General features: G+C 35.9%; 1 protein-coding gene across 23 annotated transcripts in view; it reads right to left on the minus strand.

Moving 5' to 3' along the window:
• Positions 1-12,806, minus strand: part of WNK2 (WNK lysine deficient protein kinase 2) — a 242,174-nt gene that overhangs the window by 147,833 nt on the left and 81,535 nt on the right. For all 23 annotated transcript variants that reach the window (XM_056804805.1, XM_056804815.1, XM_056804814.1 and 20 more), the window contains exons 3-4: positions 2,853-3,025; positions 1,478-1,698 (exon numbers count right to left, since the gene is read on the minus strand). In XM_056804805.1, coding sequence (XP_056660783.1) covers positions 1,478-1,698; positions 2,853-3,025 — 394 coding nt within the window. The remainder of the gene's footprint in view (positions 1-1,477; positions 1,699-2,852; positions 3,026-12,806) is intronic.

Consider the following 12,806-nt stretch of genomic DNA (forward strand, 5'->3'; position numbering starts at 1 on the left):
AAAAGTTAAGAATTATATACTTCTTATAAGAATAATAGTGTTAGTTTATTGTAGAATAGGGAAAATTGGGGTTAGTCAGATCAGGAAGGATCAGTGTAGCCTGTGGAAACAGGAGAAGAGGTTCCTTGCAGAGCCAGGGAGTTTTATTTGGGTGGAGTTAGAATCTCTTAGAGTTAGAAATCCTTTTATATGCTTATATTCTCAATAAATAGTTTATTTTTGTATAACAAGAGTCTCTTTAGCATCCTTGCACCTGGTCCTGAAGAGAAGTTCACTTATGAACTTCACTTCACTGATATAAACTGAAGCTACTTTGTAAGCACAGGAAGCAGAGTATCTAATCAGTTTATATCCATAATCAATTCATTTAGTATATTATTTTTATAGTAAGTGTATACATAAGGCTATAGTATAGCCTTTCTGATGATTTTACTCCAGCTTTTCACTTCATACTTTCCCAAAGATGAAGATCATTAAGATACATTAAACATCTTGCATAAAAAGATTTCCATAACTATAGGATTATCTACTGGATCACATGATGTGAGCCCTAGCCAATAAGGCAATAATTTATGATTACTCCTATCACCAAGGGGTTAATAAAAAAATTACTTTAATAATAAACATAATGATATATAATAATAATAATTAAAATATTATAATATTGATAACTAGCATTTATGTAGCACTTCCTATGTGCTGAGTATCATGCTAAGCACTTTATAAATATTTCATTAATAGATAAAAAGATTTATTCCTTATTCTAATCCAAATACTACAGCCTAAATATTTCAGATTGAATGGGAGAAGAAGTTGTGATTAGATAGCTTGATGAACATATTTAAATTTTGGGAATCTAAGTCAACTCCAGAAAGACTTTGTGTATGTGTGCACATGTGATGACCTTTTAGATAATTTCCTTCTGTAGGTCCTTGAGCACTACTTGGGTAAAAAGTAGGACTATTATAAAGAAATACTAAAATAATACTAAAGTGTTTCTGAATATCTAAGGGAAGAATTTAAAGATGATTCCTCTTTTAAGTCTACCATATTTGAACAGATGAAGGAAACTCAGACAGCAAAGGGGATGGGGGGGTGGAAGAGGAAAAGATAAAGAAAAGGGAATCAGAGGGATGGTGCTAAGAAAGATATAGGAGAAGGGTCAGAGAGATTAGAAGTATTGACACAAATAATATGGGCACAGACATTCACAGATTGAAAGGGAGGAAAAATAACCAGAATAGGGTAAAGAGAATAAAATTTTATATCCTAAGAAGGAATTAAAATCCATAAGGCCAGTAATCAAACAATTTTAAAATTATATCGGTAGAAAAATACAATGAAAACAAAATTTATCAAATTTCCAATTTGACTATATTCTACCTGAATGAAAAAACCTACCGTAGAAAACTTGCCATACCATTTGCATACATATATTAAAGACCCCAAGTACAACAAGGAAAAGAGATGGATTTACCTATTACACTTTTGGCAAATGAGGCTCTCTTCAGGGTTGCCAGGCCCAGGTCTCCTATTTTCACAGATCCAGTTGGTCCAGTGATAAAAATATTGTCACATTTTAAGTCTCTGTGAATAATTGGCGGAGTCCTCGTGTGCAAAAAAAGTAAGCCTTTCAGGATCTGCCGGCACCAGCTGCGGAGAACCTTGGGTTTCATCACTTTAAATCTCTTCAGATATCTGCAGAGAGGGTGAAAAGGAACAGCCACAAAGCTTACTAAAATGATTGATCTTGTGGTCTTTAAAGAAAGTAGTTTATTTTAAAAGCTGTTCAAGTTCAATCTGAAAAACAAGGCATTTCTATTTTTGAACCAGCTTTAAAATCTAGTACAAATGTTAAGACCTTCTACTCCTCACTAATTCTGTTAGGAAAATATTCTTATCACAGGTGCATTACTGGCAATGCCAATTGCTAGGATATAGGTTATATGCTTTTCCTCCTAACCATTCTATAAAAGAGACGCCAGGTCACTGTGATGTTTTAATGTCTAATCTTTCAGTTAGCCCAGGAGTCTAAAAATACGTTTTATCTAAAAGGGTCCTGGTTTAGTGTTTATGGACCACACTTTTTTTTTTAAATAAGCAGCAAGGAGATGATAAATTTAAGCCTTAAAAGCAAATCTGAAGAACTTAACAATGTGGACAATGGAAAAGGAACCAGTTCAGAATGTGTATCAATAGTATTGCTGAAGATTTAAATAGTGCTCTCTCACACACTAGGGAATATATTTGGGATAGAGAGCTAAGTTTAAAAAAAAAAATCACATGCCTAGTAATCCCCAAGGTCTCTTCTATACTGCCATATTGTACACTCACCCAGAACATATCCACTGGGGACAAAAAAAATTTGTTTTAACACTTCTCAAATCTGGTACCGCCTTCTTAATTTCCACTGCAGATTTTGAATAGTAAAGCTAATACCCTGCTAACGCTGCCCATTTTGGGAGTCATTAAAATATAATATGGCCAGATTCCAAACTAAAATCGATTCCTAGCCTATGATACACCACCCAGATATAAAAAAGAAATCAAGAAGGCAAAATCAACTGACAAGCTGCATATCTGTTGTTATGCATGGAATAAAATAGAAAGATGTATAAGAAATTAAAAATTGTTCCAATTATCTTTTCTGGTATGAGTGCTTTGTAGACACCAAAGAAAGATATGCTTGCTGTTTGGGAGGAGTTTATATACATACATTCATGTATGTAAATATGTGTGTATTTATTTCCTTATTTATTTATTTCCAGGTAGACAGATGGGGAGGAGGGCAAGATTCTTTGAGGGTTGGAGATATGGTATTTGACAATGTAGAAATCAGTCTGGTAACTTACGTTTTCAACGTTCCGGAAGTCATGAGTTCAGTTACCAACACAATGCATCTCTTCCCTTTGGCGCAAGACTCCCAGAAGTCATAGAATCTAACAATGTTTGGATGTTGCAGGCCTTTCAACATTTCAGCTTCTTCTTTAAATCTTTGTCTCTCCAACTTTGTCAGTTTTCTATCCTATAATTAAGATATGTATAGAATCAATTAGAAACTGCTTTTATAGTCATAGGCATTAAAATCGATAGTAGTAGCAGATCACATTTCAGAATCTGCTAAATGCAGGTTTCTCAGTCTCTTTATAGGGTATAGAAAGAACATCAGCTATTTTTTTCAGTACTTGTAAACCTTATCCTTATTTTAAATCAATGATACAAAGCCATTTGTTACCTTTAAAAAGCATGTATGGAAGAAGAGGAAACAAGCAATTCCTTGGATCTTTACTGTCAAATTTCAAGCAAAGAAGAACTTTGGTATTGGCTTTATTTTTTTGATTGAAGCCTTTCAATCCCACTCAGCAAACATTTACTATGGCTACTATTGACTAGTGTCTGTGCATGGTGCCACAGATAAAAAGGCAAAAGGATGAAATATATCCCTACTACAAGGAACTCAGTCTCTGGAGGAGACACAACATATACACAGATGACAAATATAAAGTAATTCTCATTCATATTCTCTCTCTCTCTCTCTCTCTCTCTCTCTCTCTCTCTCTCTCTCTCTCTCTCTCTCTCTCTCAGAAAACACTAACAACTGAAACCTGAATTTTACTTTGATGGAAGAATTCTAAGAGATGGAGGGAAGAAGGAATGCACTTAAGATCTGTGGGACTATCTATATAGAGGTATGAGGAAAAGAAATGGCATTGTATATTTATATACATGCATGTTCATATACATACATTACATACATAAAACGGAAACATTTTACATGGAGTGGCCATGTAGGGAATAATGGGAAATTTAATCAGAAAGGTGGAGTCATATCATAAAGAGTTTTAATGCCAAAGTGAAGATTTTAAGTTGTTTCCACAGAGAATAAAGTTAAAATCTTTGAGGATTTTTGAGGAGGGGGTGAAATGGTGAACACACATACACATACTTACATATGCATACCTATATGTATATATAAAAATAAAAACAAAATATCTCTTTGGATACTACCTCTCTGGTACATCACCATCTGGCAATCTTGCCTGCTGAGAACACAAGAAACAGCAAAAAAAAAAAAAACCATCTCTAAGCAGAAGAGTTAGTGTCACCAAGATGATACACTAAAACATGGCATTTTATTACTAAGTTAATTCCCTCAGATGCTCACTCACATTCCGATTCCTCTTATTTTACAATTTGATTCCAACAAAACTGATTACATTATTTCCAAACTATTAGAAGATTAGATGGACTGTATTAGGGTATTCAGGGTAACTGGCTGTGAATTGGAAAAATTGTGAAAACAGATGAACTAAAAAAAAAATGCAAGATGTAGACCATTTCATTTTGGAGATGAAGTATGGAAAGGAGTGGAAGAACAGCCTATGCATCTCAATAATCCTAAAGGGTGATCTTTATACAATTCATAGAAACAAAGAATTTCAAGCAGTTGGAAGCTCATGAGAGGCCATGTGGTTAAATGCATACTAACTTGGCCAAGGAGCCTCTCCCCAACAACTCTAAGAAGTAGTCATCCAATTTTTATTTGATTTTTGAAGAGGAGGAGCCTACTACCTATAGCTATGTGACTACCGAGAAGCTAGTTAACCTCTCAGAAATTTGGGCCCTACATCTAAGAAATGGGAACAAGTAAGGTCTACGAGGAATAGCACTTTCAGAGGCACCATATTTCCATGGAGTTTAGCTCTAATTGTTAGGAAGTTTTTCCTACATGAACTCATATCTGCCTCTTTGCAATGTCAACTCACTGTCCTCTTACCTCAGTTTCCCATCCTGTTATCCCAATAAAACCCCTGACCGAGAAGAAAAAAAAAAGATAGTTCTGTCTTCTTTCTGTCATTTGTTATCAATGTATTTACCACCATCATGACCACCACCACTGTTTTCCTTAGTATTTATTTAAAGCAAAATGGAAAAAATGATACTCTCTAAACTCTGTTAAATAAAATAGGGAGAGTAGTATCTTTTATAAATAATCCATCAATAATGATTAAAATAAGTTAAAGTTTTCAAGAAGAAAATTTCCAGCTATTTAGAAAACTCTACTATGGATAATTATCTCAATATCTGATAGTTCACTATATTCAATTTAGAGTCACCAGACCCATGGTGTCATATATTTTATCCCAAATGATTAAGCAGTGATAAAATTCTCTCATATGGAAGGAAGAAATAATTTTTTACTAAAGTTTCTAAGGAAAAGGTCACAATCTAATGGGAAAAATCAGACAGAATTACTTAGCATGGAAAATTAACTGCAGCTTTGTTTACACAATAGGATAGAAGTCACGTCAGATAAGTCACGTCAGATACTCTTTATCCTAGGATCTAACCCCAGGTGTGTCCTACTTAACATGTTGGGGAAAGGAAAAATGGCTTCACCAAGAGAAAAGTCAGTATTAAAAATAAAAAAGCTGTATAGGCAGAGCCAAAGAGTGATTTCCAAGGGAAGGAGTTTGGGATCAAATTACGAAGGTTTCCATCATTACATGTACTTGCTGGTTGGAGGAGGAAGGTAAAAAATAAATATATAAACCATTGATTTAAATGCACTTTCCAGCAATAAAGACTTAAAAAGTAAAAAATAAATAAATAAATAAATAAATAAGCCAGTGGTTTGAATGCACTTTCCAGTAATGAAGACTTAGAAGAGAACATTCCTTGCTTGACAGGGACAAAGAAAACACTTCTTAGGCACACTGGGATGGAGCAGAAAGTATACTTGATCTAAAGTCAAGAGGTTAGAATTCAAGTCCTGGTAATCGAAGCTGTAAGAAACCTGCGGGGAAAGGAAGATGGGGGTGTCTAACCTCATTTTACACATTAGGAAAGTGATATCGGGGGGATTTAAGTGACTTGTTTTAGGGGGTAGCAAACCCAGCTCTTCCTGACTCCAACTCCAGCATTCTATCCACTCTATCATGATTCCTTTCTCAGCAACAATAATTAGAGTTATAGGAATACCTTTAAATAATATATTTAACCTCTCTGAGCTTTGGGATCCACATTTAAGAAATGGTGACAATAACCTTTATACTGCCTACTTAAGATCATAGTGAAGAAAGTTTATTATGAAACAGAGCACACAAATGTGAGTCATTATTACTAGAGAACATACAGTATATATGCCCCTGATCTTGGCCATCAAGTTCCCAATATGTATATCTGTCAGATCTCTTCCATTAATTACACTCCTTTTATAGTACAGTTATTGATGAAAGAGTTTTATCTTTCACAGCTCAAAAAAAAAAAGAGAGAAAATTATAAGGAATAGGATACATGAGAAAGAGCACTTGCTCTACAGTCAGAAGGCTTGGGTTCAAATCTTGCCTGGGTCTCCATTTTCTCATCTATATAAGAGGTTTGGGTGTGATAATCTCTGATGTCCCTTCTACCGTTAGATCTATGAGTGAAAAAAAAAATTAACTTTCTCTTCTTAAGCAAGGCAAGGACCCTAATACCTTTCAGCTTTGAATCTTAGAACCTCTCAAAGGTCTTGCACATATTAGATGTTAAATGTTTGTTGAACTGAATGTTTCTCATGGGACTTGAAGAATTGACTGAATCCTCTCCAACCAAATCTAAACAGGTTTATTAATAAGTCATTAAAGCTCAAAGGAAGTTCATTACTGTAGCTTAGGAAGATTTTCTCTTGATTTGGCAAATTCCCAAACACATTATACTTTCCCCCATATAAACCTTCTGTCTCTTTTCAAACTGAGCCGTTAGGATTGGGCAAGAAGGTATTAGGGTCCCCTACTACATGTAAGTATCTATGCTTGGATGTTCCAAAACTGGAACAAACCCAGACCTAGAACGTTTAGATTCTCACAAGGAGAAGCAACACATACACAGCTAAGTAACGAAGTGCATAGAGAGTAATTGTGGGGAGGTGGAGGACGAGCAGCTAGGAATAGGGATCAGGGAAGGGCGTGTGTAGCAAACTGTTGTACACAGAAACACATAAGGTCTCTGCTTATGAACGAGGAAGCACATATTAAATAAGGAAGAGACAGGCCATCCAACTTTTTTAAATGGTTACTTAAAGGACAGTATAAAGTCAAGCTTCTATAGTTTTAAAATCTAAATGGATGCTAAGTTGGAGAGCTTTACAAATAAATGCAAAAAAGGTCTCTTGTTAAGATTTTTTCCCAAGAGCAGAGAAAAGCCTGGGTTTAGGAGAGTTCTCTCTTTTTAAAGACACTGCCTGGTGCCTGAGCAGTAAAATTCAGGCTTGTGATCATTTTAGAGGGCACGATCCACCCACTGCCAAAGTTGATCTTAGACAAGTCACAGTTTTTCCATTAGGGGATAGAGCTGTGGGCTTAGCTAAGATTGAGGAGGATGGAAGGCTACAAGAGACCCATTATTTTTAAAGTGAGATTATAGCCCGTATAGATACATACTGATCTGATGGGTGGATCTTCAAAAAATAAGGATCTAAATAGTTTATCTCTATGTGAACACCCACTTGTAGATAAGACAGCAAGTACTACTCCATTAACCCAGGTCTATGTTTTCTGATGAGCCTCAAGTTCAATGGCAAATGTGTGAGTGACAGCTCACTATTACCACTGAGGGAAATTAAGTCAGTAAATATAGTGCTTATATTCATTTCCTCATCTGTGACATAAGGGAGACAAGCTAAATATCACTTGGGGCCCTTTTAGCTCTAAATCTATTCTACTATGATTGGTGATAACACGTTTCTCTTGGAGTGAACCCTAGCACACGAATATATTTTTTTAATGTCACTAGTTGGCATTTTTATTTATTTTAATTTTTGGAAATTTTATTTAATTAGATGTTTTAGAATATTTTCCTTCATCAACATATACCACAATTTGTTCAGCCATTCCCCAATCGAAGGGCAAACCCTCATTTTCCAATTTTTTGTCACCACAAAGAGAGTAGCTATAATATTTTTGTACACTTATTTTTCCTTATTATCTCCTTGGGGTACAAACCCAGCAGTGGTGTGGCTGGATCAAAGGGCAGACAGTCTTTTAGTGCCCTTTGGGCATAGTTCCAAATTGCCCTCCAGAATGGTTGGATCAATTCACAACTCCACCAGCAATGCATTAATGTCCCAATTTTGCCACCTCAACATTCATCATCTTCCTTTGCTATCATGTTAGCCAATCTGCCAGTTGTTTTGATTTTCATTTCTTTGATTATAAGAGATTTAGAACACTTTTTCATGTGCTTATTAATAGTTTTGATTTCTTTATTTGAAAATTTCCTATTCATGTCCCTTGCCCATTTAGCAATTGGAGAATGGCTTAATTTTTTGTACAATTGATTTAGCTCCTTATAAATTTGAATGATTAGACCTTTGTTAGAGATTTGTTATACTGTTTCCCAATTTGTTGCTTCTCTTCTAATTTTGATTGCACTGGTTTTGTTTGTGCAAAATCTTTTTAATTTAATGTAATCAAAATTATTTTGCATTTTGTACACAAATGGATTTTATCTCAGAAAACCTTCCCAAAAAGTTCCATGATGGGGAAAGGGGAAGGAATAGCTCTGCTTTTACATTCTTTTGATAAGCTCCTTAAGGGCAGGTTATGCATCATGTACTTCTGCTAGTCACAAAACAGATATTCTATAACTACTTGCTAAACTGAAATAAACTAAATGTTACCCTAAGCCTCTAAATTGAGACTCAATTAACATTTATTAAGCATCTTCTCTATTTAAGGCACCTAGATCATGGGGATTCAAATTGTGAAAGGACAGACACACATTTATTCTCAAGGAGTTTACAACCTAATATGGGAATGGCATGTATACAAACAGCTATGATATAAAAGAGAATGAGATAAGCACAAAGGGAAAACATGTTATAGTAGATAGAGCACAGTGGACTTAGTGTCATAAAGAAGCAAGTTCATACACTATCTTGGACGTTCACTGTATGATCCTGGCAAATCGTGAAGCCTCAATCAGTCTTACTTTCCTGATCTACAAAATGAAAAATCAACTTTTTTTTTTTTACAAATTTGAATCTTTGGCTCTCTGGTCACTATGGTCCCTTCTACCTCTAAAGTCAAAGGACCAAGGAAAAGTAGGAGAGTGTTCATTCCAGCTGAAGGACATCCGTCCTTCATGGAGAAGGTGGTCTGGGGAGAAGAGAGTCCATTCCAGCACTAAAGATGAAGTGAACAAAGACATGGAGATGGGAGAGGGCAGGATAAGACTTCCAATAAAGCAGTAGTTCCCTTTGGTGTGTAGTTTCTTAAGGGTAACACTAGATGATAACTCAGCAAAGGACGGTTAGAGCCAGGATGAGGGAATGCTGAGGTTTCTATTTATTTAGTAAGCAACAAACAATTGTGGAAGATTGCCTGGTTGGAGTAGTATGTAAGGAATAGTAATAAGCCATTTATATATGTGTGTATCACAAATAATAGATATATATGATATATTATATGTAATGCTTTATTATAAAGCATTGCATAAATGCTTTAAAGCCTGAAGAATGTTTTATATACTTTAACTTAGTTTATTTCACAACAACTTCATTAAGGTTTTATTATTTATTATTTCTTCTTCATTCTCCATTCAGGCCTGTCTGACTTTCTGGACTTCAAAACCATGCCTTTGTTCCAGCTGGGTCATCCTGGAATTTCTCTCTCTGTCTTGTTACAACCTATCAGCCTAGCAACTTGCTCATTCATTCCTCCTAGAGCCTTTATTTTGTGGAAGAGTGAAGTAAAGCCTGTCTTCATTCTCCTCCAGGTCCTACTGTTGACTTTCTGGACTTCAAAGTCATTTGCTAGGTACACACATACCTCCATACTTTCCTTCCCTCCCCCTCCACCACTATTCAGATCTCTTTTCTGGTTATCTTCCCCAAATAGAAGGTAAACTGCTTCAGGGAAGGGATTGTTCCTTTTTTCTTAAATGTGCATCCCCAGCACTAAACTCAAGTGCTTTGTTGTTGTCTGGGGGTGTCCAACTCTTTGTGACCCTATTTGGGGTTTTCTTAGCAAAGATTCTGGAATGGTTTGTCATTTCCTTCTCCAGCTCATTTTACAGATGAAAAAACTAAGGCAAACAACATGAAATGACCTGTCCAAGGTCACACAGCTAATAAGTGTCTAAGGACAGATTTGAACTCAAGAAAATTCGTTTTCCTGACATCAGGCCTGACCCACACTCTACCCATGGCATTACCAGTAAGTGTTTCCAAATGTGCATTGCCTTCCTTCCTTGGATCCTATTATCTTCATTCAGCAAATGAAGAGAGCCTGGGTGACTTGCTTTAAGTGTCAGAAAAGGGATTTAGATCTTGACTCCAACTCTGGAATTCTTTCTACTCCAAAGGATTGAGTAAAGAGAGAACTGACAGGGACACTGGCAGCTCGGTTAAATAGTTATTATGGGGTCAGTTGGGTGGTTCAGTAGATTGAGAGCCAGGTCTAGAGGTGGGAAGTCCTGAATTTGAATCTGACCTCAGACATGTCCCAGCTGTGTGACCCTGGGCAAGTCACTAACCCTCCACTGCCTAGCCCTTACCATTCTTCTGCCTTGGAACCGATACATAGTGTTGATTCTAAGATGCAAGGTAAAGATTCTTTTCTATTTCTATTTTTTTTTAAGCTATTACAGTAGTCCAGGTGATAAGTAACAAGGGCTTGAACTAGACTATCTTAGAGGTGGAGAAAAGAAGAGGCTGACATTAAAAAGGCAAGTCAAGAGATGCTGTCAACTAAGTATGTCAGGGAGAGGTCAAGGCAAGAGTCTGAGATGTCTGACAAGTCTGAGTCTCTAAGTGTGAGGGACTAGGAAGATGGTGCTGCCAACCAGAAAGACAGCCCGTCTGTAGGATATCTAAGTTGAGGAGATTTCAGTGACCTGCTGAGGGAGGTAGGGGCAGGGCTTGAATCTGCAACTTCATTTGGAATAGGGAATTCCCAGATTAGGACTCCTTCTTAGTTCCTTCTCTGTAAATTAGTCTCAGAGCTGACTTGGGTATTGAAAAGTTAAATGATTGGCTCAAAACAGACGGAATGTATTAGAGGCAGAAACTGAACCCAAACTACCCACTACATCATGGTGCCTCTCACACAAAGATAAACCTTTCTTATTGATATGGCATAAACCAGAGTGGACCATGCTAATTTCCATCTACATCTGTAACATATATTTACTGTATTTAACTTAGGCTCACAGATTTACAGTGAGAAGGAACTTGAGAGGTCCGAGTCTGACCCTCTCCTTTTATAAATGAGGAAACTAAGGCACAAAGAGAAAAGTCAAGTTTTTTGTCCAGAATAACAGAATTTAAACTTCCTGATTCTAAGACCAGTTATCCATCTACTATGAGATTTTCTAGACTCAAGGTATCATTTCCTAATCTTTTAAAAAGCATGATCCAATGTTGAATTTGCCACAACACCAAGGGAGAAAGGAGATAGGAAAAAAAATCTTCCTCTTTAATCCTGCCTCACTGCCAGTCCAGCCATTTCTCCATCCACTCTTTCCATTTTCATCCATTTTTAGCACTCTGCACTGTTTGCTCATCTCTAATCCTAACACCTACTGAAGTGCCTTGCATATAATAGATGATTATTAAAATGTTTGTTCAAAATTGTGGTATATGATGGTGATGGAATACTTCTGTGCTATAAGAAATAATGAGCAGGATAATTTCAGAAAAAACTGGAAAGATCTACATGAAATGATGCAGAGTGAAATAAGCTGAACCAGGAAAACTTTATGTACAATAAGAGCAACATTGTACCATATTCAACTGTGAATGACAACTATTCTCAGCAATACAATGATCCAGAACAATTCTGAAGTACTTATGGCAAAGAATATTATCCACCTCCAGAGAAAGAACTGTTGGAGTCAGATGCAGACCAAAGTATATTATTTTTCACATTAGTTTATGTTTTTATTTGGGGTTTTTTGGTGTTACAGGAGCATTCTCTTATATCAAAGACCAATATGGAAGTATGTATTACATGACAATACATGTATAATCCAGATAAAATTTCTTACCATATCCAAAAGGAGAAGGAAGGGAGGGAGACAATTTGTACCTTATAATTGTGAAAATGTGGGTTGAAAATTGTTATTACATGGAATTGGGGAAAAAACTTTTAATTAAAAAATATATATTTGTTCAACTCTGTGTGTCTCCCAACCCATGATCACTGCCTCTTTTATTCTTAAGGAAAAGCATCAGTCTAAGAAGTGAAAGGAAATCCAAAAGATCATAGAATACAAAGGAATTATTTGGAAGGTAGGTAGCAGTATCAAGTGAGACATACTGATTAAGAAATCATGAACCATAAGTATAGCCACTTTCTGACTAAATTAATTACCTCTCTCTGGTACCCCAATAGTTACCATTTTATCCATTTACCATTGCAATGGCTGGAAAGGTTTAGTCATAACTAGTTAAACAATCACCTATTGTTAAGAGATGCGGATTTTTTTTATGGAAATAGAGAAATAGAAAATAATTTAAGAGGGTAAAAAGCCCCCAGATCACTTATGTTTTGTAACAAATTGTATTTGAAAATGGAGGTATCCAGTACAATAGGGAGTCAAACAAAAAAAAGGTAACCACATTGAATTAAGTGTCATCTAGTTTTCCTATTTTCTCCTTACTTAGCTAGAAGCTGTTTCCCCATTCTTGTAGTTAATAAACTGCCTTATATCTAACTTCTCTTGAGTCTTCCCTAGAGGAGAGGAGATGGTTGATAGTTTAGGTTTTGAAGTGGTTTTTACTTTGTGAGAATCAAATCACATGTGTCAGAATCAGCAAAATT

The sequence above is a fragment of the Monodelphis domestica genome, chromosome 7 (genome assembly GCF_027887165.1).
Source record: "Monodelphis domestica isolate mMonDom1 chromosome 7, mMonDom1.pri, whole genome shotgun sequence".
Taxonomy (NCBI): Eukaryota; Metazoa; Chordata; class Mammalia; order Didelphimorphia; family Didelphidae; genus Monodelphis; species Monodelphis domestica.